The sequence below is a fragment of the Passer domesticus genome, chromosome 7, assembly GCF_036417665.1.
Source record: "Passer domesticus isolate bPasDom1 chromosome 7, bPasDom1.hap1, whole genome shotgun sequence".
NCBI lineage: Eukaryota > Metazoa > Chordata > Aves > Passeriformes > Passeridae > Passer > Passer domesticus.
This window is the reverse complement of record NC_087480.1, coordinates 34,956,618-34,983,152: the sequence shown is the minus strand read 5'-3', so window position 1 is coordinate 34,983,152 and position 26,535 is coordinate 34,956,618. Positions and strand designations below refer to the sequence as shown.

General features: G+C 46.7%; 1 protein-coding gene across 1 annotated transcript in view; it reads right to left on the bottom strand.

Moving 5' to 3' along the window:
* Nucleotides 1-20,526, bottom strand: part of ACBD6 (acyl-CoA binding domain containing 6) — an 82,883-nt gene extending 62,357 nt beyond the window's left edge. Inside the window, exons 1-3 of the mRNA XM_064427643.1 lie at nt 20,295-20,526; nt 13,853-13,917; nt 13,258-13,354 (exon numbers count right to left, since the gene is read on the bottom strand). Coding sequence (XP_064283713.1) covers nt 13,258-13,354; nt 13,853-13,917; nt 20,295-20,492 — 360 coding nt within the window. The 5' untranslated portion in view covers nt 20,493-20,526. The remainder of the gene's footprint in view (nt 1-13,257; nt 13,355-13,852; nt 13,918-20,294) is intronic.
* Between the last annotated feature and the right edge of the window lie 6,009 nt (nt 20,527-26,535).

Below are 26,535 nucleotides of genomic sequence, written 5' to 3'. Positions count from 1 at the left end.
CTATCACCCCCAATCCCCTCACATCTCGCTCTGGCCTTTCTCCACACTCCAAACCTTTAAATAACTTCTCATAAATACATATTTAAGAAGAAGAGAAAGCCATCAGCAAAAAAAGGTTCATCTCATCAAAATACTTATCTTCAAAGTTATCCTGGCCAATGCCTTAAAATGGTCAATACTGAGGTTTTTCAGCACCAGGCACCTTGGAAACAGTAAAGTGAGACAACTTAAACAAGAGTGATGCATCAGGATCTCACACCTGAGCCACCACACTGCATGGAAGAAGTTTGCACTACTTCTTGTATTATTTTCCTCTTCCTCTGAGCCTGATGCAGCTGGAGCCAGAGCAGCAGCCGTATCCAGCTTTGTGGGATGCAGACAAGGAATACTCCTAACAAAATTACTCCAGTCAAAGCTTCTCAAGTGTTTCTGCAGCAGCAAATGCACAGTGCAGATTCCAGTCTGCATTTGTGCTGCACAATTCACCTTTCTCCAGCTCACCTGCTCCTCTGGTGCAGGTGCCAGCCTGGCTCATTCCCTGGCTTTCCTGCATGGGCAGGCACAGAACCCAGCCCTGGGGACAGGGACACATCACCTTGCTCTGTGCCTGTCTGCAAGGTGCACACACAGCAGCAGACTGGTGAAACACTCTCCTTGGCAGGAATGTGGCAGCCTTCAGCAGCCACCAAAGAGGCCACCAAGATCTGTCATGGCCTTTCAAAATGCTGCAGGGCTTTGAAGAGCAGCCAAGGGTCCTGAGCCACCAGGCCTGGAGGAGCTGCAGTTGCTGGATGCTCACAGAGATCTGCTTGGTAGGGGTAGGAGAGACCCTGGCCCGTGTCCCAGCTCCCCCAGCTACACCTGGGAGGTGTAGGAACTCCAGTCTGGTGTTATGGCAGGACAGGGGATGTGCTGGAGCGCTCCAGGCTCACAGGAAGGTACCAGTAAACCCCTGACATGTGCTGATTGAATTGTAATTAAGCTGGTATAGTCTCAGGTGAGAAATGTTACAGAAAACACTTCAGATCCAAGAGCAGACCTGCTCTGCTGGCCACCATGTTCCCCTAACGCTCTGGATTAACATTTCTCTACTTGAAGAGCGAGGATTATTGGGGAGACAACAAGAAAACGCAAACTCTCCTGAAGTTTCAGACAGTGGCCCCCCTCCTCTCCCCGTGTGCCACGGCCTGGCCATCCCCCTGGGAAGGGAACTTGGGCAGAGACTAATTGTATTTGACAGCAGCAATTACACACAAGGCTGGAGATTAGAAGCTCGTTAATTGCGTGTGCCGTAATTGCTGCCGTCTCTTCCTTTGCTAGTTCAGGCCAGTGCCAGGAGAGGCGAGGGGAGGAGGGTGCTCTCCAGCCCAAACGCAGGTGGTCCGAAGATGAGAGCCCCGGGATGGGGAGGCGATGTCGCCTGTCCCCGGCACAAAGCCGGGGCTCCTGACCCCGGCACAAAGCCGGGGCTCCTCCGGCAGCGCGGCTAATGGGGCGTGAAATGAGGACAAACAATGCTCGCTTCCAAAGGTATTTTCCACCTGTATCCTTCTGGCTTTACAGCTCGGCTGAACTTCACTACCTGCCGCGGGAGCGAAGGGAAATATTAACCCTTTGGAGGCGATGCTGCCACAGGAAATACATCTTTAACACTTATAAAATTAGGCGTTGCTTGACATGGTTTAAATTCATCAAATCCTGACTAAGAGGTGAGCTCAGCATTTCTCACTCTTTACTGAGCACTGTAAGGCAGTAACAGCCAAATAAGACACAAATCCCTCCTGGCTGAGGACAGCCTCTGCAAAGCCACCTCTCACAAAAGGCTGCCTGCCGTTCCCTCCACACCAGCCCTATTAATGACTGTCATAATCAGAATATTTTCATATTCCTCTCTCAACAATCCTCCCTGGCTCCCCGCAGCAGCTCGGCCCCGGCGTGCACATGACTCAGCACTGGAGCCTTTTCAAGAGCCCACTGAGGATCTGAACAATCTGAGCAAACCGCCCCTGAAAAATGCCAGCACCGTGGGGATCAGGTGGTATTTTTTTAAATTTTAACTTTTTTTTTTTTTTTTTTAATATCGAAGGGGCAGTTTAATTAATATTCCAATAATGTCTACGTAAAGTTTTTTGGTTAAGTCCCATCACAGAATTTCTCTTTAAAAAACACAATTTAAGACAGGGAAAATATTTTCCAGGTGACAGTAAAAAAATAAAAACCAACATACTGTAAGTAATGTCATAGTTAAACAGTACTGTGCTCTAAAGGAAAGCTTTGCAGATTACTCATTTAACTATAATGACTTAATTAATAACTGCACCATAATCACAGTTGGAAATTAGTAGTAAAGACAGTCAGGGGAAGGGAAATAAATGGAAAATGCGTAACATAATTTTGAGCAAGTCTTATGCTTGCTAGGAGCTGTGATTTCATGACTCACTGTACACATTTTAGCATACGTTTGGAAGGAAATACTATACTCAAAAAAAACCAAACCAAACAAACCCTAAAGCAGTGGCTTCCCACAGTTTTTGGTTTGTGGAGCACTTTTTTAAAAGGAAAAGCAGACATGGAGGTGGCAAGCACAAGACACCAGCAGGCTTCTTTCCTCACATTCTTTTCATGGACTCTGCCAAAACTTGCACATTCCCAGTGCCTGCAGCCCAAAGGGTGAGTGAGTGGTGCTGTTTGGACCCTTCCAGCATGAAGGAAACCAGGTCAGGCCTGGAGCAATCAATCTGTAAATCACTGTAAATCTGCAAATCCCTTCTGCCCCATCACCTGTATGAAAATCCATGGATGCCCAAGCAGAGGGGACCAAGCCACAGACACAAACACAGCCTGTACTGTAATTGTTGGGGGTTTTTGTCAATTTAATACCAGATATTTATAGAGATTTACACAGACATTTGTAGGAGCAAGAAATATATTCTGAGCCAAGCTGGAAATACTGAATAACTCCATGGCTTGGGATGAAACAGGTGCTCTGAAGTCTGAAAACTGAAGGCAACCCTAAATTTTGATAAATAAAGGACATCAGCAGCCACCCTCTGCTTTCTGCAGTGACACTGGACCAGACATCACTGCAGAGGCCACCATCCCCCCTGGTGACAGGAACAGCTCTGAGGCTGCTAGAACAGTGCCATGGACATTTGTTTCCCACAGAACATCTCGGTCGTGAAGGCAGAGGGAGGATTTATGAGCTCTGCAGGCACAGACATGGCAGAATGAAGAGATCTTCACTGGTCCCAAGCAGGAACAAGGAGGTTTCCAAATGTCCAGTGCAACCCTTGGCAGGCTCAGCCGGAGGGATGCAGGATCTGGAAGCAGCAGCCCTTAGGCTCAGGCACAGCCTCAGTGCTCAACACTTTCTCTGCCTTTGTCTGGGTTAGTTCAGCTCAAAGTACCTACAGGATGCTCCAGAGGCCTTTGAGGAGTGCCACCTTTCCTTAAATAGGAGTAATTTGGTACAACAATGTCCAAATATACAAGTAGGAGACAATAGCTGCCCTTTTAAAGGAAAACTTTTTCCAATTTAAGAGACAAATAGCGTTTACATGACATTAACCAATCTGTTAGTTAACATCCAAACAAAATCTTAATCCCCAATAATTACACTCAATACTTCCTTGATATTTCCTGTAAAGAGCAAGCTAAACATAGCCACTTAACCTTTTCCTAATTCAAAAAGCAGTATTTTCACTAAAGAAACAGCTTACTTATGCTATAGCTTATGTTGTACACGAAACAATTACAGCTGGTTTCTCCTACCCAAAAGCATATGCTATTTTTAATTAACACACTCTCTCTTTTAAACCAGCCTTTGCCCTGCCATGTGAAGCAGCAGGGTACACAGACCCTTAAATATCTACAACTCCACACCTAAACATCAATGTATTACATATTCCACAGTAAGATAAACCTGCAATTTCTACCCAAATTCCTGATTTTTTTAAGAGCCTCTGACACCACAAGCTGAGAGTGTTGCAACTGCTTCTATTACTTGGAAAAATCAGATTTTTTTGTAATTAGAGGTTGAATCCTTCCCAATTTAAAGCAGTCAAGCTGCCTGCCCAGCCTGGTGGGCTGCTGGCAAAAACAGGAGCAGGAGTTTTAGGAGCAGAGCAAGCAAGAGAGCAGCAGAGCAAGTGAAAGCCCCCCTCTGGAATGTCCACCAAGTGCCACAAGGAGAGGACTCAGTCCCTGCTCCTCCCACCCTCACTCACCACCTCACTTAGCTATCCCAAAAGCCAGGATTTTCCTTGTTTCTGTGCACTCTGGGGAAACTTTGGGATCCATGGGTTCCAGGCAGGCTCTCTGCTGCTTAGGAAGAGACCTGGGCAGCAGGAATCATCACAGAACCACAGAATGCTTTGGTAGGAGAGCCCCTCAAAGGTCACCTTGTTCCAACCCCAGCTAAAACTGGGCAGAGAGAGCAGATCTTGCCCTCCTGGTCCTCCTCACCTCACCTTGCAATTTCCTATTTATTTTTTCTCCCCTTCCAAACCTCCTGTTCCACCAGAGGCTCTGCCCTCTGCCCCAAGCCGTGGCAGCTTCCTGCTTGGTTCAACACCTCTCCTCTGCACAAAGATCACCCTGCAGCTTTCCCAGCCCCCAGTTTTGTCGTGTCAGCACTACCAAAAGCATCATGCACTGATTTGTTTTAGAGTTTTCAGCACAGAAATGAACCTTACAGGAAAGTTTTGATGGTTGTTGGAGTCACTTCTCACGTCACAACACTGCTCTTTCCTGCTTCCAGCCTCACACAACTACTCACAAAAACGAGCTTTTCAATGCTTTCATCATTCACATTTTTTGTGGCTGAGGAGCAGCAGCATTGCTGCTAAAATCTGCAACAAATGAAAACTGCACTTGGCATTCACACACCTTCCTTGCCTTGCCAGAAACTGCCACCTCAAGGCAGAAATGACAGAGGGCACCTCTGGTTGCATCTCAGTCGTTTCAGCTTCTGATCTGAAATTTTAACAAATTCAACCTTGCCATCTCAGTTTGAGCCAAGATCCCTGGAAATATCAGTATTTAACCATTTTCTGTCAACTCAGCCACAGAAGCAACAACCTTCAGCAGAGGATCTGCAGCAGCTGACACCTGACCTGGTGATCAGGTCCCTGCCACTGAGATGCTTTCTCAGCTAAGAGAGCAATTGCTCCAGTGAAGTTTTAAGGTCCCAGCTGCATCCCGTGCTTCCAATCCCACAGCCATGGGATCACAGAAGAGCCAGGTGCTGTGGGACTGCAGGCAGACAGCAGAACCTGTCACTTCTGGACAATGATCACAGGGATAACAAAACAAATTCCCTGCTGCACAGAAAGTTACACAGTAAAGTGTTTTGTCTCACTCTGTTACATCTTGTCATCACTGTATGCCAGTAGTTTGAGATTATATATAATTGAGATTATATATGATATAAATTTACTTGCTCTTTTTTTTCAATTGTGTCTGTGGCTAGCAGGCAGTGTCTTCATCCACCTGCAAGCCAGGAATTATGATGCTGGGATGCCACATTTTGCTGCAGCAGCACACTCAGCAAGGCAGACCTACGCGTGTAATTATTCTTTTATTCTGAATACATCCCAAATAGTATATTCTGTAATATTTCTGTAATCATTGAAAGATGGTGAAAATTAATTCAGTGATGTATTCAAAAGAAAAATATTTAAATATTACTATTTAACCAAAATCACTAGTGGTGACCCCCCCAATTTCTTGGCTGGAATTCTCAAAATGCACTGTAGCTGCAAGAGAATATTTTATGCTATTCACAGCACACTAACAACAGAGTGCATCAACACTGCTGGATCTGAGCTGGAAAAATGAGGACTAGCATCTCTACAAGCCAAAGTTAGCCCTTGGAGGGCTGGTAAGATTGCATATTTAACATACAGTATATTTTCAGCAAGAACAGGCAGCACAAAAGGAGGGAGAGAGAAGAGGCATAACCCTTGCCATGATAATTCTCTCTTTTAAAGAAGCTTAGGGGCATAGAAATGTGGGCAACCTCTGTACAGGATTTCAGTGCAGCCTTCAGCCCATGACTGCATTGCTGGTTTGCTTGCTAAGCTTCAGCCTCTCTGAAATACAGACTTGCAGCTTGGCACTGTTGTATTTCAATCAATCGCTTGGTCGAGGATCAGAATGTCATAAATAAAAGGAGCTGAGACCATAAATTTCTGCAGAGATGTAAAATCAAAGAGAACAATCCAACACGCTCCCAGGGGGTAGGAGGCTGACACATATTCCAGCTGTTTGTATTTCTACTATGAGATGCTTGTTCATTTTAACTTCTTCACTTCTGCACAGCTTGCCAGAGCCACAATTCCAAACAACAGTGTGGGTCTGGCATTTTGTTTTGTGCTCAACAATAAAAGGCAGCAGGAGATAAAAAACCCTGTGATTGATCAAACTTGTCCACAAATGAAATCCCAGCCCCACCAGCACGGCACCCCAATGCCTGGCTGGTGAGCTACTTGCAAAGACAGGGACAGAAAGGCAGCAAATTATCTATGGACAACTCTTGTGAGTAGGATCTGTGTCAGGGACTTAAAGCATCAGCACTCCTCATGAGAAGATGCAGCAAAATAACACTACCCACCTTTAATTGTGGAAGAATGGGGAAATTTAGCTCATGTTTGTAGTGTGGTATTTTAGTTTCTGACACAACAGGAACTACAAAACATTCCCTTGCTAATAAGAAAAATTGGTTCTGAAAGCATGCTCCAAAAGCAAAGCACTTAAAATCTAATTTTGCAGATAACAAAATGCCTTTTTTTTCAACTTGGATAAAATAAGGTGTGAGACCTCTAGTCTCAAAAGCAGGAGTGAAGTGTACACAAAGTGCAAGGTTTTGTGAGCCATGCACAGTAAATAACTGCATCCTCCACCAATTCCACGTGCACTAGAGACTGTCCCTCATACAGCTGGCAAAAGGCAGCATGGCAGAAGAATCCCTCTGTGTGTTAACATCTAAACCTCCTCAGGATATACAATCCTCAAAAACTACTACATACCTCAATGTAGTTCACAAAAAACCAACTCAACAGTTTGTCTAAAACCAGAGCACACTGTAGTCTTACACGCCCTAAAGCCGGAAGCCTGGGGTGGATCAATTTTCTGGTTTTAATCTTAATTTCTAGTGCTTTGCTTTCTGATAAAAGAATAATAAAAAAAAAAAAAAAACAAACAAACAAACAAAAAAAACCACGGGCCTGATGGTTTGACTTTGTTCTGTTTTGTTTTCAAAGGGGAAGAGCTTGATTAGACTCTACAAATTGTTTCTGTGATATGCTTCTTCCAATGTGGTCAGCACTGAAAGAAGGGCTTAAAAAAATGTAGAGCAAACAGAGATCTTTGTTTTCCATATTTTTTTAGAAATTATTGTTATTGTTATTAACAACATTTGGGTAAAAAAACCCCCAAAAAACAAAAAAACCAAAACCAAACAAACAAACAAAACAAAAAAAACCAAAGCAAAAAGTCAGATATGAAATTCCCTAAGGATCAAGTGCCACAGCAGGATCCATACAAAGAAATGTGCAGAGCAAAGCCCCTGCAGCACTGTTCCACAGCTCCCAGTGTGCTGCATTAGCACAGGACAGCAAGCTTTAGGGAGCACAGCCATAATTTGATTAGTGCCCACTTTACACGATGCAATTAAATTGCTTTTATACTACAAAAGAAATAAAGTCGCTATTTTTCAAAGTTTTTGACCTCGCAGCACAGCAAGCCATAAATTGAGATATTTCCCCAAACAAAGCAGGTATCTGAGCTCACTGCTGCTGGTGACAGGCAGAGAGACCCAAAGAGGTCCCTTCCCCTCCTGCTCTTCCCATCCCCCTGGTAATCCTGCCCACACCACTCTGCTGCTCTTTCCCAAGCAAACAGTGGCTGCTGGGCCAGATTATCAAGGGAGACATCTGTTTGATAGACCAAACAGGAAAACACGATGGGTGCACTCATTTTGTTTACAAACAGTTTTTTCTATGCATTTCTTAATTTCCAGAAGAAATTCCGCCTGCAGAACTAACCAAGAAATCCAGAGATTTCAGCCTGAAACTGTGTTTACCAGCCACTTATCTAATTCTTAGAAGTTGACCAGACATAAAACCTGTAAGCTGCAAAAGATCAAAGCTTCTTGTTTCAGATATCAACAGGGCAGACTTGAGCAATGAATCCAAATTTAAGAAAAATTCAAGTTTTGATTTCTGAATGTTTTTTTTTTACGTCATTGCAAACAGAGTTTGTATTTGAGTCATTACAGAGATTTTTCAGTTCTCTTGGAGATCCTACACTACAGAGATTCTAAGCTGCCTTGGAGAGCTTACTTAAATACAAGAGGCTCATTAATTTAAATCAATTATTAAAATAATTCAGTTAACACCTGGTGCAACCTGCCAAAAGCACACACAGACCTCAGCTCTTCTGCAAATCAGGGAATTGTTTCTCCTGCTTTTCACTGCATCCCTGAACTGCAAATTCTCTTTCCCACGTTTTAGTTTCAACTTGCTTATTGCATATACATGTGACAGAGAAAGGCTATTTCACCAGAAGGGATGGAGCCCAGCCCTGGGCACAGGTACCTGGCCACCCACCTTATCAAATATTGCCCCCTGCAGTACTTCCTGCAAAAACACCCAATGGACAAATCCATTTGTTTTATTCCCAAAGGTTTTCCAGCTTACTGGACTGCTCTGAGCCTGCAGCAATTGTGCATTTGCTATTTTATTCACTCTGAAGTTTATTTTCTGTTTCATGAGCCTTTTTGTCCCCCAAGGGTCCTCTCCTGGCGTGACCTGGTGTTCCCACACCAACCCAGCAAAGGAGACATTTTACCCCCATTCACTATTTGGGCCAGACTACAGAGAATTAAATCCTCTCCTCCTCAAACAAGGCACAAAATACTACTTAAAAAAACACAGGTAACTTTCTCCCCTGTAAACATCACACCTTTAAGAACCTAAAAAGATGGTTGGTGAATGCCTATTTTCTTTGAGGTGGAGCTCTTTCCCTTAGAGAGAAGTCTCTGCTCTTCAGATTCCTGATCTCCAACTTTCCTCATTACACAGCAGAAATTTTACTAACTGCATTATTGGTGAAGCCGAGTCAAACAAGTTAAAATGCCAACTACTTAAACTTTGATATATAAATAGAAAATCTTTAAGTCCTCCAGTGAGTTTCAGCACTCAAAGCAAACAAGAAGAGGTGTGTAAGTGTTTGGGAAAGGATGCCACTGAAGTTAGTAGTGACAAGCTGTTCAGATTTGAACTGGTAAATACGCAATATACGAAATAGGAAAAGGAAATATTTCGAAGCGAGCGATGCCAAAATTGCAATCAGCAAATGGAAGGCTAAATGTGCTGAGCAAATCTGGATGCTTTTTTTATTATTTATTTTTATTGTTTGAGCTGTGCCATATAACCATCTCGTTACAAGAAGGGATCAATAGCAGCTCCTGGCCACCCCTGCAGTGTCGTGTCACACCTCCGCCCACGGCCCCTGCGACAGGATTTCGGTGGAAGGGACGTCTTCAGTGCTGCTAAGAAAGGAAGTGCTGGCCTGTTTCTGCTTCTTTGGGTTTGAAAAACTTGAAGCCAGTGGGGATTTGTGGTATCCACTACACAAGAGAGATGAGAATTTGGGAATGTGTGGGGGACTGCAAACAGACACTACAACTCTGAAAAGCTGCAATACTGAAGTGCCCGATGATGCAGCGATGTGCATGAGAACAAAGTGACAGCATGAAGGTGACAGCCATCATCTGAAGGTGACATTCCCCAAATCCCTGAGCCCACTGCTGAGGCTGCAGGACAGCACCACGGCAGTGGGAACACAGAGCCAGAGGGACACGCTGGCAGGGAGGGCAGGTGAGTGTCACCACCAGTCACACCAGCCAAAGCCACCAAAAGCAATTGTCATTTGCTGCCAGTAAAGCAGGAAGAGGACAGGTGAACATAGGAGAAGAGAAGCAGCCAGGACACATCTCCCTTTGTAAAGGACCTGAAGCAGTGGGAGGTGTTGACGGCATGAAATGTTTCTGTTTCAGGCTGGAGAATGCAAAAGAATGGCTTCATAAATTATTCTCTGTTCTGGAGGAAGAGTGAATAGACTTGAAGGACAGGTGATGTCTCTGAAATATGCAAATAGAGCTGAGCTGGTCCAAGCAATTACCTTTCCACTGCCTGGAACTTCAGACTGAAAGGAATGACTCACAAGAAACAAAAGATGTGCTAAAAGGTAGAAGATGACGAAGGAAGACTGCATCAAGAGGAGAATGGAGACAGCCTGGAAAAGAATATTCCTGACCACCTACTAGCAGCTGTTCTTGGGAAAAGGAGCAGAACAAGCCACAACACATAGTAAGACCATGCCACACAGAAGGGCTGAATTGCAGAACATCCTGAAAGGCAATTCTGATTGTTCTAGACCAGCACAGCCATGAGACTCCTGTGGCTTCATGGATGTAAAGACAATGGACCTCACCTCAAATATCCTCGAGGTTACCTGTTAATTTAAAAGATTTTCCAGCAAATAAAATTGCTGAAAATAAGTGTAGTATGAACATTTCTTCCCGGATTTTAAACAAAACTCTGAAAGAGAAGATTAGGCAGGACTGTGAGACAACCTGCAGGCAGCAAGGGTGAAAAAGAAACTAAACCACATTGGAAATAACCAAGCAGATACAGTCAAAAATGGCACACAAACTTCAGAGAGCAGAGAACAGCTATGCTGCTGCCTCTCCACATTCAGCTGTCTCCTAATGAAGTGTGGGTACTCCAAAGTCAGTGCAGGAATAGGAAGCAGCAGGTGAGATCTGGGCTGCTGTTGCTTCTGGACACAAATTCAGGGCAGTCCTGTTCAATCAGAACCCCTTTACTTCAGGGTTTTTTCCCATCCATAACAAAGATACTAAATTAAAGCAGGAAAATTTGATGCTGGAAGTGTACTAATGAAGAAATTTCAATATGAAAGAATAAATCAATGGAGAAACAAGAAAAAGGAATGAAGAAGTGGATCTATTTGGACTGCACAAGAAATAATGCATTTAGTTCCATTCTGTTTGTTAACAAAAACACTGACAGCCTGAAGGCTGCAAAACAGCAGCAAATCTGCTGAGGAAAAAATGAACCTGTGAAAAAAATAAGTGGTTTTAAGCTTAAAATTTTACTGAAGGATCAAGATAAATAAAGCTCTTTTGCAAATATATGAAACAGGAGACTGAGGAGGATTTAAAATAACACAAAAGAACAATTTTAACGGGTGAGATGAGAGGTTGAAGAAAAAGGAAGTTGGGAACATTGAGAAAGCTTTTAAATAGCAACATTCACGAGGATGCACAACAAGAAATTGAACACTTTTGCACTGTAATTACTATTTATGATTCATAATGATATGTAAGCCAAACTTTTCAAATTTGTAATGTGCACTTTATACTGCTTTCAAACCAAGCATTTGGAGTATTTCATTCAGAATCTAAGGTACATAAGAAAAATCTGAAGGAACCGAGCAGATGAGCACGTAAAGGAGACACAGTGACAGTGATGAAGCACCTTGTAATGTAGCCACAGCTCTTTTCTATAAATCCAATTTGAAATTTGAAGACTAAAGTAGCTATTTTATCTCCATCCTCTGACACATACATCTCCATCATTTTAAAGAACAGAGCTCCCTCTCGTGGCTCCACAACGTGGATTTGGTGGGGAGAAGGACAAACAGGAGAGGAGCACGAGATGCATGAGAGAGGATTCCTGAGAGCATTTTGGTCCTTTAAAAGTGGAATTAAGAGGATGATGTAATAAGAAGGACAGGTGAATTCTTGTGAAGAAAGCAAAGCCACCTTTATTTCAATGCTGACTTTTCAATTACATTTTCTGCTAAGGTAATTCCCCTCTTTACCTTAGGGGAAGAGGGGAGGAACAGTGCTGCCAACCTTTCTGTGTTTGCTGTATGGGTTCTTTAAAATATTTGTCTGTATTTGTTTTGTAAAAACATGTTACTCCCCTTTCCTGGCTGACACTTTTGTATCCTGAAGCTCACAGCTCTGACAGAAAGTATTTCTCTGAGGAAAAGAAGTGAAGGGAACACCCAAAAAGCTAAACGTCACCATGCTAAAAAATTTGTTCAAGAAAGCACTGAGTATTTTGTTTATTTTTTTCTTTTTTTAAAATAATATTCATGTGTTTCACTTGACACTTACTTCATTCAGGATTATACATAGATTTTTACAAATTACTTTATTTCTGAATGAGAATTTTAGCCTGGACAAGAATTTACCCAGCCAGCAGCCAACTTTGGCTAACTGCACAGCACATAAAACTATTTTCTCCAAAGGCATTAAAAGGGATTTTTTATAAATGACAGCCTTTCCTTGCTGTGAAAACACTATGAATGACATGAACTAGTGAAGAAAAGAAAAAAAACCCTTAAACCTCAAGAACAGCATCAGAAGACAACTCAAAATCAAATTCTTGATTCACAAGATTGTGCCCACTCAAGATTTTGCTTCCAAAGCATGGGAATATAGAAGAACAAATTTCCTACCAAGAGAAGAAATTACCATGCCTTCAGCATTTTACTATTAGTGAAATATCTCCACTCTATTTCCAAAGGCTATACTTTTTCTAAAGAGCAATCCTCTTTAAAAATGGTATAAAAGTCAGTCTATAAACAGGAGATATCCTTAAGGATTCAATCAAGTAATAAACCTGGTAGATGAAAGACAAATTAATTAAAATGACAGTACAGTCTCCCTATAACACACAGATACAGACTTGTTATGTTGGAGTACCTAATCATAATCAGATTTGGTAATTTGCTGCATGGAAACAAAAAGGAAACATTTTTAGAATTGATCATTCAGTTCATGTCACTTTCATGGAGATTGCTTTCTATTGATCAACATTTAAATATGTAGTTGAAAAGAGAAGGATGAGAAAAGGATAAAAAGTATCTTTACATGCTAAATACAGCATGAACCAATAAGAGCAAAATAAATTAGATCACTACAGCCAAACCAAGCCTGTGCATGCACTGGCTGTAATGAAGATCATTATGAATGAAAGAGATGGCTCTTCATGCTTCAGTCACAACAAAAGGAGAGTTTTAGAAACAAATTTAGACTTTAATCTGCTCAAAATGAAGTTTGCCATGCAGCAATTAAAGCCTGTGAGAAGCTGAACCATTGTCAGCTTCACAAAGACAAATGCTGGTTGGTTTTCTGAATGATAACTCCACGTTTCCTACCTGTGGATTCCAGCTGGGGTCGAGTTTTTTCACTGCAGCGATGTACTCCTGCATAGCTTGGTGAGGGCTGGTATCTCCCAGGGCTTTCCAAGCCTCCCTAGGAGCAACAGCAGAACATCAGTGAGCCCCTCAGACACAGCACAAGGTGTTTTTATGGTGACATCAGTGGAACACAGCAAACAGATTCATCAAAATCCTTTCAGGGCATGCAAAGCCATCTTTCATTCAGCTTGAAAGGGTCAACTTTTCTCTGAGGCCATGAATGGCCACTGTCAGTGCAGCTCTGTTGTGAAAGGATCTTTCAGGGGATCTGATCCAGGCTGGAACACAGCTTGTGTTCACAGAGCTGCAGCTGCTCTCACATTTTTGCTGTATTGCATGCCAGTTCTTGATGAAGACAGTAAATAAAACATTCTGGTATTTCACATCTGTATCAGGTATAACAGCTAACATTTCCCTGTTTAACTAAAAATTTTAAAGCCATTTCAGGGGCAACTCCCCTAGGTCCATAATTTCATAATTTGTCTACAGATGAGACAAGATGGAACAAAAAGCAGAGCCAGAATTGCTAGGAATGACAAGGATTTCCTCTTACCATTTCTGCTTTCCTTCAAAGTCAAAGAAGCTTGGCTTGGGGGTGTTACAGGTTCCAAGTTTCACCTAAAGAAAAGAAATTTCCTTCTGTCAGAACAAAACAAAGGGGACTTGCACAAGGAAAATTCTGTGTTCTGATGGTTTCAGGGTAACTGTGTCATAAGGCCAGAAGAAAGGTTTTTTTGGGAAACAACCTCATCAACCCCATCTCACCCTGCTTTAGCACCTCTGCATCCCTGGGTTTTCGTTGCATGATGCACGGGAAGCAATTTTGTTGTGCAGCTCATTTCTTTTGCATGCATTACCCCCAGGGATAACCAGCGAGTGATTTCTCACTAATGTTATGTTTATTACCCAGCCAAATGCCTCATCCTCCACCAGGATAAAGAAAAATCCTGTTGATTAGGGTTTCCACAGAGATGATTATTCATTACAGCTGAAATTCAACTGCTTCCGCACAAAGCTCGAGTAAACAGACTTTGCTTAATTATTTTCAAGGTCCTCTGGAAGGCAAGGGGACAAACTTGGAGCAAAGGAATGCCAGGCAGCTCCTGAATTTGCTCCGAGGCACCTGGCTGCAGGAAGCACTGCATGAGAGACAAGTCAAGGTCTGAGTGCCAGAGATGAGCCAATCTGTCAGAAGCAAGGCAGAAATTAAAATGTGTATGTGGGGGGTGAAATTAAAAAACACAAGAAGAAAGGGAATGAGCCAGAACCCAGGGATAGATATATGGAAAAAAGTGTCACAGCCAGTGTAAAATGAACTTGGTGCCAGTGGGATTCAGGCAGTTTTCCACATGTAAAATTTTTGTTAAGACAGGATGATGGGTGAAAGGCTAGAAGTCAGAGCAGCAGCTCCTGGGAGGCAGTTCCCACAGCAAGTCCCCCTAAGACAGGACACAGCACACAGATGGACCCCAAGGAGGGGACACAGGCACACCCTGGAGGTGGGCAAAGGCTTCTGGAGAAACGTTTTGTTAGCCAAGCAAAACCAAACTGCATCCAGCAAATGTTTCATGAAATATGCTCAAGTGTTCAGGCAGGTGAAGTGCTTAAATCAACGAACAATTCTTCACCTTAACAGGGTGGGGATTTTATGCTGAGGATGGAAGCAATGGAAGCATTAATCAGGCTTTAAAGAGAGCATGCCTGTGCTGAGAGATATTTATTAGTTACACTATGTTTTCATTTCAAGTGTTAGAGAATATGAGTGACTGTAACTGAAATTAATTTTCTGTACATCTGACTGCCTCCCAGTGAGCAATTCATCCAAATTAGAGCATCTAAGCTGGCCTTTAAAACAACATATTGCATTTCAGGGAGAAATAGGAGAATAGGCTAGCAACAGTTAAGTTCTATAAATCAGTCACAATTCATGTAGTCTAAATGTTTTTTTTTTCTATGCACTGAGGTGGATTGGACCACTTGTTTTAAAAAGCAAAACAAACTAGGGAATAAAATGTAAATTCATTATCTGTATGGAAAATGCCTGCTTGGCAATTCTTTAGTTCAACAGCCAACCTGCAGAAATTGGCCAAGATAGATAAAAAAAATAAATCTGTTTTAATATTAATTTTCCACTGCCATCATCAAAACACGACAGCAGTTTCCTCTCTGGAGATTTGGCACTCAGGCTGTTCTAGCGTTGGGGAAGACTGTTAGTAACATTGATAGTAATACAAATCAAGGAACAGTAGTTAAATTTCATCCATCAAGAGGGAAAAAAAAGTGCACTTGTGCCCTGCTTGCTATTTTAAGGTACATTAAAAAGGCTTGCAGTGGTTTTGTTGGAAAGAATAAAACACAAGATTTTGGCTCCTCTCTTTTTGCCGCAAGACTCACAATGCAGGAGAAACCAACGAGGAATTTAACATAAAAGAGGATCCAAGCCTGACAGCTGAGGAAGGGGAGTTAAACATGCCAATACTGACAAAAAAGGCAAAATTTTGTGCAGGACTCTGTCCTCCTGCTGCTTCCCTAGAGGATCTCAAAAGGTGTTTCACTCCATAGCCAGCATGAAGCCAAGAGCCTGTATTAGTATTTTAAATTAAGACTTTCTTATTCCGTGTCCAGAAAATAATTATTGAAGGTCTCTAGGGTGCTGACTGGTCACTTGATGCTCAGCTCTCCTCACTTACAGTTCATCAGCAGCATTAAAAGAACATGACAGGCAGAATGCATTAAAAACCTCCTGGTATTGCTTCTGCACGCCGACTCGCCTGCAGGCACTATTCTCCTGATGGCACAAACGTGACCCAGGCAGCCCCAAGCAGGCAGTGTCTGCAGCCATCTCCATCTGTGGCCAAAATAAATTTGGAAACCTTGGATGAGGCCTTCACCTGAGAGCTGAAGGTCAGTGACATTTAGAAGAGGGAGAGATGCTCAGAGAGGTGTTAATGCTGTTCACCATCCCCGTACACCTTCAGCTGCTGCTCCACACTGTGAGAAACCTTGAGATTCTCCTCACACCTGGCTCTCCCTCCCTGCCGGTGGTTAAATGGCTCTTTGCTAATTTTTCTGCCAATATATTCATACAGCAGGGTGTTCCAGCCAAATATTCCTACCTGATTGTAAATCTTGTAAGGTGAATTGTATTTGCAGCCTCCCTATGGAGCAATAACAGGAACAGAACCTCCGTGGACAGCAGACTGTACACAAGCCAAGCAAGCTAAATTGCTTTCTCAAGACAGCAAGTCCTGCCTGTTCCTGTCCACAGCTCTGTCCCAACCCATGGGAAAGCCCTGACTGAAAATGGGATGTAAGGAAGGACGAGCAAACACCAACCACAGAAGGAGGGGTCATGATGACCAAGGGACTGCATGTCCCAGAGAAACAGAGAGTGACACAGGTAACAACCAAGTCAGTGCCATGGCATGGCTCCATGAAACAGGGAGCTGCAGAAATTCCTGGCATCACATCCCACAAGCCTGCCCTGAACACAGGAATATACTCAATATTTGAAAGACATTGTGCAAAATGGGTATTATATCCTCGAGCCCACAGCTGGAGACACTACAGAGCCCATTTTGCCACCAGCAGTGGATTTCCAGCTTGCCAGCACCTCTGAACATTTACATGGACACATCCTCCTCCTGGCAGGGCAGTTTTCCCAGTCCAGTAATTTCCAGTGAGTTCTGGATCCCCTCCCTTATCTAAATCACCACTGGTCTCCATTGCTGCACCTTCTGAACCTGAGATTTTTACATCCTCCCCATGATGGGCAAGCACTCCCTTCACCTCACCACTACAGACACAAAGCCCAGGCTAGTGATTTGCCCAAAGCCACACAGAAAGTAGTGGAAGGGAAGAAAAATCAGTCCTAGTCCAGAGCCTTATGGACTAGTCTGTTCCTCCTGTTGTGGGGCAGTCATAAACTCAGCAACATCTTCTAAAAACCTCACTGGAGATGACAACTAAGCAATTCCCTTATTTTCAGGTCTCTGACACATAAACAAAATCAGAGAGAAAAGTAATAAAATCCTGAAATGGCCTCCAATAAAAGGTAATAAAATTCCAGGAAAATGCCTATATACCCAAACAGTTTGAAATAAATTATATACAGTATTTTAACAGAGAGCTCAGCTGTTACTGTCACCTCTTTTATGACGATGCTGTATCTTAAATCAAAGCCTTCAGTGACACAAAACACTAAACTGGGAAAAGACAAGGATGCCAAATCAAGGACAGTGGACAGATCTGAGTCAGCACCTTTTGTGTGCCAGCAATTCCACCATCCACCGGGGTAATATATTAGCAGCTCATTATGCATCCTGATATGGCTGCTGTAATTAAACACAGAAAACTTGCATTCAACGCCCTCGCTTTGATTTAAAGCACAAAATGCTGCTGAACTTAAAGTTAGCAGGGCACAATCCTGCTGTGGTGGCTGTGCTGGCAAACCTCTCCCATCTCCAGGGCCAGCATGGCACTGCCAGGCACTCTGTAACAGGGACAGCACCTTTCTCAACTGGGGAGGCACAGAAATCCAGGAGCCAAGCACAGCCTGAAACCAGGGAGCACAAAGGCACTTGCTGTCACATCCTGGTTGGTCAGGGACACAGGGAAAGGACACAGAAGTGCCCCGTTCTTCTCAGTGGAAAGCAGCTGGAAATCTGTGCTGACAAAGTGTTACTTGTCAGCTTTTCCCGACTTGTATCAAAAATCTTGTTAAACAGCTTTTTGCAATTTTTAACATTAAACTCCTTATTGGTCTTACAGAGCTAACAGCAGGAAACCCTCTGTAGTCTGTGGACAATCATGAGCTGACAAGCCAACAATCCCTTCCCACTTCCACCCAGGATAGTCACAAAGCATTTGAAACAGAGCAAAAAATAAAGATGTGATTTGCAACAAGCATCCTGAGAATACAGCCCAAAAATTATAGAAAAGACACCTTTTTCCTCTCATCCTGGGCATTGTAAAATTCTCCTTGTATTTTGTTTTCTACCCTCCTTTTTCTCACAAGGGAAACAGAAACCTGCAGTCCTGTTTAAGTGCTAAGCACAGTCTGAAAACAAAACCTCACGTGACCAGCCTGCTTTTAACATAATTACTCGTTCACAAACCACAGCCTGGGAGCTGCCAGCTTAGAGGATAATTAAATATTGCACTGAAAAATTGAGAGCACTTATACATGGCAGTAGTGGGACACAGGTAATCCATGTGGGAGGAACACATGTGGAAGATGTGCACACCCAATTTTGTCTGCTCAAATCCAAATGAGTGGGATTCAGTTCTCAAGCTGAGGCAGCACCTCTTGCCACACACTTGAGCCACAGAATCACAGAATGGTTTGGGTTGAAAGATCACCTAGTTCCAAGCCCCTGGCATGGACAGGGACACCTTCCACCACAACAGGTTGCTCAGAGCTCCGTCCAGCCTGTATTTGTAGTTTTACTCTTTCATATTCTGGGTGTAACAACACCTACAGTTTTGTGTTTCTCCAAGTTAAGCGATTGTTACAGCCCTTTGCAACTGGTGCTTTGTTCGGTTTGTTTCATGTAACTTCTGCCACAGGAGCAGGAAGAAGCTACATTGTGTATTCCAGCAGGATGCACCCCACAGCCTGCTCAGCTCACACAGACTGAGGGGAAATGGGGATGAGTTCAAGGTTGCCACCAGAACCAACCAGCTCAGGTGTGGAGCTGCTCCTCCACACCAATTTCAACCACCCTGGACTCTGCCAAAGCCAAACCACAGAATCATTAACTGGGGAGAAGACCTCCATGATCAGTCAGTCCAACCTTTGGCCAAACACCATTCCCACTAAACCACATGGCAAAGTGCTGCTTCTGCTTGGTGTTTGAACATTTCCAGGGATGGTCACTCCACACTTCCCTGGGCAGCCCATTCCAGTGCCCACTAGCCCATTCTTTCAGGCCAGAAGTTTTTCCTAATATCCAACCTGGACCTCTGCTGGCAGAACTTGAGTCTGGTTGCTGTTGTTCAAAGGATGCAGAGTCAGGGCCACGTGCACTGAGTGAGAGGTGAGGAACAACCACCAGGGTGATGGATTTACAGAATCATTTGGCTTGGAAAAGACCTCTGAGACCACAGAGTCCAACCTTACACCGACCACCACCTTGACAACCAGACCAAGGGCCATGTCCAGTGATTTCTTAAACACCTCCAGGAGCAGTGACTCCATCACCTCCCCAGGGCAGCCCCTTCCAGTGCCTGACCACCCTTCCAGCGAGGAATTTTTCCTGATGTGCAGCCTGAACAGGAATTTTTCCTGATGTGCAGCACCTGGTCCAGCTCAAGGCCATTCCCTTTTGTCCTGCCACATCTTACTCGGGAGCAGAACCTGACCCCCACCTGGACACAGCCTCCTCTCGGGTGGTTGTGGAAAGCAACCAAGTTCCCCCTGAGCCTCCTTTTCTCCAGGCTGAGCCCCCCCAGCTGCTCTCCACCAGACCCTTCCCAGCTCTGCTCCCTTCTCTGGACAGGCTCCACCACCTCAGCGTCCTTCCTGAATGGAGGAGCCCAAAACTGAACCCAGGATTTGAGATGCAGCCTCACCCACGGCCAGCGCAGGGGGTCTCTCACTGTGCTGCTGAAACTGACAATTTCTGTTCCCTGTGTTATTTACCACCGCTCACACCATGGCTGATACAGCCCTTGGCCTTCCCGGGCTCACGTTCAGCCGCTGTCCGCCAGCTCCTTTCCCGCTGGGGCACTTCCCAAGCACTCTTCCCCGGATTTCGGGGCTCTGTCCCACCGCACTCCATCCACCCCCGCTCTCCCGGAGGGAAACACCCCCGCTCCTCCATCACCGCGGGACGCAACTTTCCTCCTGGGCAGCCACATTTTGGGCCGCAGTCCCTCCGCACACAGCCCCGGCAGAGCCCGGGCCCGGCCCCTCGGGGCCCCGCTCCCGCTCGCCGCCAGCCCAGCCCGGCCGCCCCGGGGCCGCGCTCGGCCGCGGGCCGGTCCCGCCTCACCTGCTTGTAGCGCGCGTACAGATAGAGCAGCTGCTCCTTGCTGGCCGCGGGCAGCAGCGAGGGGAGCCGCTCGGCCGCCTGCTCGAAGAGCGCGGGCAGGTCCCGGTCGGGCAGCGCCGCGCCCGTGGCCGCCGCCTCGGAGCCCGAGCTGAGCTCGCCGCCGCTCCCGCCCGCCGCCGACAGCGGGGGCGACGCCATGGCGGCCCGCGCCCGCCCCGGTCCGCCCCGCAACACGCTCCCCCGCCGCGCCTCGGTACGCGCGCCCGCGCCGCCCGCGGGAAACGCGCGCCGCGCAAAAGGGTTCCGGGCTGCCGCGGACCCGCGTGTCGGAGAGAGGCGACATGGCGTGGGGTGACAGAACCGCTTGGGTGGGGAGCCAGACGTTCCCCCAGCAGCACCTACATGTTCACCGCTAAACCGTGTCTGTCCCAGGGAGCCACGTCCACGCGTTTTTTGAGGGCTTACAGGGATGCTGCCTGTCCCAAAGACTGCCGAGCCTGTGTGGAGACACAAAAACTTTCCTATTATCGAATCTAAACCTCCCCCGCCGCAGCTTGAGGCCGTTTCGTCTCATCCTGTCTCTTGTTAGCGGTGGGAAGCGGCTGACACTGAGCTCATTCCACCCTGCTGTTGTAGGGGGCGAGATGTCCCCTGAGCCCCCTGAGCTTTCTCAGCCGCTCCTCACCAGAATTTTGCCCCAGCCCCTTGCCCAGCTCTGTTGCCCTTCTCTGGACTTGCTCCAGCACCTCAGTGTCCTTCCTGAGGGGCCCAGAACGGGACGCAGGATCCGAGGTGTGACCCCCCCCGTGCCCAGCACAGGGGATCGGCCAAGGGCCAGGACTCACAGCCCACCCGCTCCCCGCCGTGGCCAGGGACACGGGGCGCTCCCGGTTCATCCAGCCTGGCCTTGGACATCAGGGATGAGGCACCACAGGTCCTCTGGCCAGCCCCTCCTCTGCGCCCGGCCGCCGCCGGCTCCTCCTCGCCATCATCTTCCTCCTCCTCTTCCTCCTGCCGGGACCGCTGGGGGGCACCCGCGGGCCGCGCCGGGATGATCCCGGCCGGTGCCCGGGACCCCGGGAGAGGGGCAGCCGGGATCCCCGGGACACCGGGAGAGGGGCAGCCGGGATCCCCCGGGACACCGGGAGAGGGGCAGCCGGGATCCCCGGGACACCGGGCGAGGGGCAGCCGGGATCCCCGGGACACAGACCCGGTGTCAGCCGGGATCCCCCGGGATGCGGTGCGGGCTCCCGGGGTGACGCCGCCCCGCCCTCCCCGGGGTCCCCAGCCAGGAGCCATCCCAAGGGAGGTTTGTATTTATCCCGGTATCTGCTTCTGGCGGGGAGTTTCCCCCTCCCGGGCACAGCTGTCGGGTCCCATCTCCCTCCTTCCTCCCCCCCCGCGAATGGCAGCCCCCAATCCCCCTTGGCCAGCTCCGTGCTGCCAGCTGGGGTCTCGGTTTTGGGGTCCCGGTGTCACCCCGAGGCGCTGGGTGATGGATGAGGGTGAAGGTCCCTCCGTGTGGCATCTCCCAGCCACAGAACAGAAAATATCCTGATTTAGAAGGGACACACAAGGATCACCGAGTCCCCCTCCCGGCCCTGCACAGCCCCAGGAGCCACACCATGTGCCCGAGAGTGTTAAATGTCCCTAGAGCTCTGTCAGCCTTGGTGCTGTGGCCACATCCCCGGGGAGCCTGCTCAGTGCCCAGCCGCCCTCTGGGCCAGGAACCTGTCTCTAAAATCCAGCCCAACACGGCTCCGTGCCATTCCCTCTGGGACTGTCACTGGGATGCTCCAGCTTGCTGCCTTGGCTGTGCTGGGGCTTTTTCCACCTCTAAGAAAAGCTTCTGGCACCCAGGGAGGCTGTGAAGAGACTCAGAGGAAAAAAAAGCCAACCTTTTCCATCCTGCAGCCTGTGAGCAGTGCGTGCACCCACTTTTCCATCCATTTTCCAGAGGAAAATGCAGGAGCTGTAGAAAAAAAGACATTCCATGAGAGGCAGGAATAGTCTGGCTTTTATGTTCTTGCTGTTTTAACAATCTCACTGGGTGCTGGAGGCTTTACTTAGAGGGGAAAAAGCCCCAAACAGGGTCCCCAGGGAAGTGGTCACAGCCTCACAGAATTCCAGGACATCGGGACAGCACTCTCAGGCACATGATGGGAATTTTGGGGCTGTGCCGTGCAGGGCCAGGAGTTGGACTCAACAATCCTTGTGTGTCCCCTCCAACTCAGAATATTCTACATTTCTATGGTCCTGAAGCAGCTGGACACAGCCCTGCAGGGCCACCAAACCGTGTCCCTGTCCCTGAACTGGGATGGGTGTAGGTACCCCTCAGCCCTCCATGAAACAGGAGGGGATCCCTGCATTCCAGCCTGCTCCAGGACCTCATCCTCTACTCGGTATCAGACTGGGGACAGATTCAGCTCTGCCAGAGCCAGGAATGTGCTTGTGAACACGCACGCTTCCCCCAGCTGCTTTCTGTGGGGACAAAGGGTACCCTGCGAGTCTGTGACCCCCACAGCCTGTGCAGGGGGTGTGAAGCCCTGGCTTGAAATGGGAGGGGGGAAAAGGCTGAAGCAACTTGGCTCTGACACTTACAAAAAAAAAAAAAAGTGTGTGTATGTATGTGTATATATATATATATATATATATATATATATATATATATATGACTGACTGACACCCAGCCTGGTAAACAAACTGCAATATTTATTTATAATATATAAATAGATATAGATATATTAAAAATATTATATTAATATAATATATACATACATATATAATATATTTATATTATCCCTTATATTTTATCTATTATCTATATAATATATGATTATGATATATGATATATAATATACAATATATTATATATTATATATAATATCATGTATTATATATTATATATTATATATTATATATTATATGTTATATATTATATATTATATACAATATCTTATATATCTTATATCTTATAATATATATTATATAAAATATAAATATGGTATATTATATATTAAAATATATATCTATTATAAATATTTATTTATACTAAAAATTAAATTCTTCTATTACTATAAAATTATTATAAGATAGAAACTATTTTAAATTTAAAATATTACAAAAATATTCTTAACTATTATTATCTTATGATAGAAATTTTAATTTATTTTTAAATTTTAAATTTATTTTTTGGGGTTTTTATTATTACTCGTGCTCCCACGGCTCCCCAGCAGCCCCGCTGGGCTCCATCCAGCCCGGCCAGCCCCGCTCCGGGGCAGCCGACCCCGGAATCCTCTTGGAGCAGCTGGGGAAGAGCAAAAAGCGCTCGCAGCAGGCACAGGGAGCAGGCACAGCCTCCGCAGCTCCCCGGAGCATCTCCATGGTGAGAGAGCCCCCCTGCCCCCCGGGCTCCTTCCCTGGGGCACTGGCAGCCCCTACCAGCTCTCTTTCACTTTTTCCTTGCCTTTTTATTTATGTATTTTTGTTAAGGAGGGACTGCACGGAGCGTCTGATGCAGGAGCAGGAGCAGGTTTGGTGCAAGGGTTTGGGAGCTTGGTGTGGGAGCGCTGAGTTTGGGGATGCTGGGCTGGGACTGCCCCTGCCCTGCTGGATGATGTCGATGTCACTGCTGGCACAGAGCAGGACGGGAGCCAGCCCCTCTGCTGGCTGCACCAACCCTGCAAACACGAGGGGGTGCAGGGCTGGGGGAGCCCCCAGTCACCCCAGAGTGGGGCAGGTCAAATTCAGCCACTGCCCCAGCCCTGGCTGCGGAGAACACAAAACCAGGAGCATTGCAAGCACCAGGTAGTAAAGGAAATCATGCAGGGCCCTTGCACGGGCTGTGTGTGGGTCTGCCCCAGGTCCCATGCTGGGACAGCAAAGACACAACACCAGGCTGTGACCAGCAGTGCCAAGCAGGGAAAAAATATCCCTGCATAATTATCAGATCCATCGTGCTGGCCAGCCTGGGGACCTGTCATCGTCCCTGTGCAGAGGGCAGAGGCCACCACGCACGCCAAGCCTGAAAGCAACATCTGAAAGGATCCCTTTGAGCTGAGCTATGATTACTTGCTGGTTCCTTTGTAGACATGCCTTTCACTGTGGGGGACACCTGCCTTTGGAGGAGGAGCAGGCTGGGCACGTGTGGCTCCCGAGGGTGAGTGGCAGGGGAGCCAGTGGCACTCCCCTCCTGTGGCACAGCCCCCAGCACACCTCTGATGCCTTGAGAAGGCTGAGCTAGAACAGAAACCAGACAGAGCTAAAGAATAAAGCAGGGATTTATTAAAAGGCCTCAATGGATCCACCGTGGGCAGCACAAGAGCCCAGCCAGGGCTACACCCAAGATGGACCAAAATGGTCACAAAAGATGCACAACAGGTCACAAAGTCTCATGATTTTATAAGTTCTGCTCCATTTGCATATTGGAGTTAATTGTCCAGTTACAGCTTTAGCCCATGCAGTCCCATCCTGCTTGTTTTTCTCTCTTCAGCCCACGTTGTTTGTGCTCTTGGGCTGAGATTTGGATCATTTGTCCTTGGTCCCCAGCTGGAGAAGGAATTGTTTTGTCTCCCTGCTCTGTGCACAGAGCTCACCATCCCCTCATATGAAGCCCAGACCCACACACCAAAGCAGCACAGAATCTGAAAAACAGAAAAGCTAAACCTGAGGCATCACGTCAACCTGGCATAGCTGCTCCTGTGGTCAATAAATGTCCCCTCCTGTCCCCTGAGCTCCTCCAGGCTGCCCATTGCATATGTTCTCATCTGCCTCTCTCCCTTTCTTTGTCTCCCTCATCACTTTTTGGGCGATTTGGTCCCTGCACCAATGCCCCAGGGGGAGAACCCTCCTCTCCATTGTGCCTCCCACCATCCTCCTGCCAGGGCATGGGAGGGACCAAGAGGGACTCACTCCTGACTGAGGCTTTGCCAGACATCCCTGTAGGGCACCACCAAGCCCTGTCAAAGCCGAGCAGCCCCTCGCCTTGCCTGCCTGTGGAGCCTGGAGCTGCGTGGGTGGCAGCTGCCTGCCAAAGCCATTTCTTGGCAGAACACGAGGTTAATGGCTGAGAACTTTCTCCCTGGCCCCCAAGCTGACAAAGTCCTCGCTGTGCAAACCCAAGCTGTGCCAGTTTTGGGCAGGCAGCACTCCAGTGCGATGCTTGGGGCTCCAGGCTTTACCCCACCTTCTGTCCCATGCTGCTACCACCTCGTGTATCTGCTCTGTGTCCTGCAGTCCTTTTCCTGCTCTGGTGGCTCCCCAGATCCCACAAGCCTCGTGCAGAAAGACCCCAGAGCAGGGAGCTCTGCACTGAGCAGAGCCACCCTCCTTCCCTGATTGGAGCACAGGGGGGCTGGCGTGGGGCTCAGGCTCACAGGGCACTGTGTGCCTGTGATTTCCTTCAGGAATATTGATTTTTTACATGTATTGTTACACAAATCACAGCTCCATGGCTCACCTTCACCCCTGCAGGGGGAGAGGGAGGAGGGGAGACAACCACTGAGCTCAGCCCCTCTCCTCTGCACGCTCACTGCTTTAGCAGACAGATCAAAGCCCTGCTCCTTCTCCCCTCTGTGCGTCCCCTCTCAGCAAGGCACAGCAAACGCACACCCTGATCAGGGTTTTTGGGAAACCAATACCTCCCGTGGCAGCCAGGACCCCACAGCATGGCCCTGATTTCCATGAAATGGAGATGGAGTCACAGGCAACAGGAAAGCAAAATTCAGTACTGGCTAGGGAAGAGGTTAAACAAAGAACTGAGGTCTTGCCCTGGCTTTAGCCAGGCCCCCCTCCCATGCATCACCTCCAAGGAGTCTGGCTCCATTGCACATTTTCCCTGCATTTGTTAAAGCAGCAGGGCCATTTGGTTGTGTATAATAAAGGGAGTCTGGGAGAAAAAAAGTGCAATTAGCACATCCATCATATAGGTTTTTTTAGATATCAATAAAACATCGATCCCCTCCTTCCATAAATTCCTGCGCTGTGCTGAATACAAATCAGTAGCAATGTATAACCCCCCTCAGACGTGCATAAATCTGCCTTCTCCTGGCATATCATTAAACCTCTGAAACACTGATGGAAAAACTCCTCTGGCAGGTGCTGAGCACTGATCCCCAAGCCCTGCTGGGCTGACATCAGCACTAGGGTGGTTGCAACACAGGAACTGGCCAGAAGTTCAAAGGTTGCAGCTGGAGCTGTGCAAATAGTGAATCTTTCTGTGGAGAGAGATATCTCAGCACTG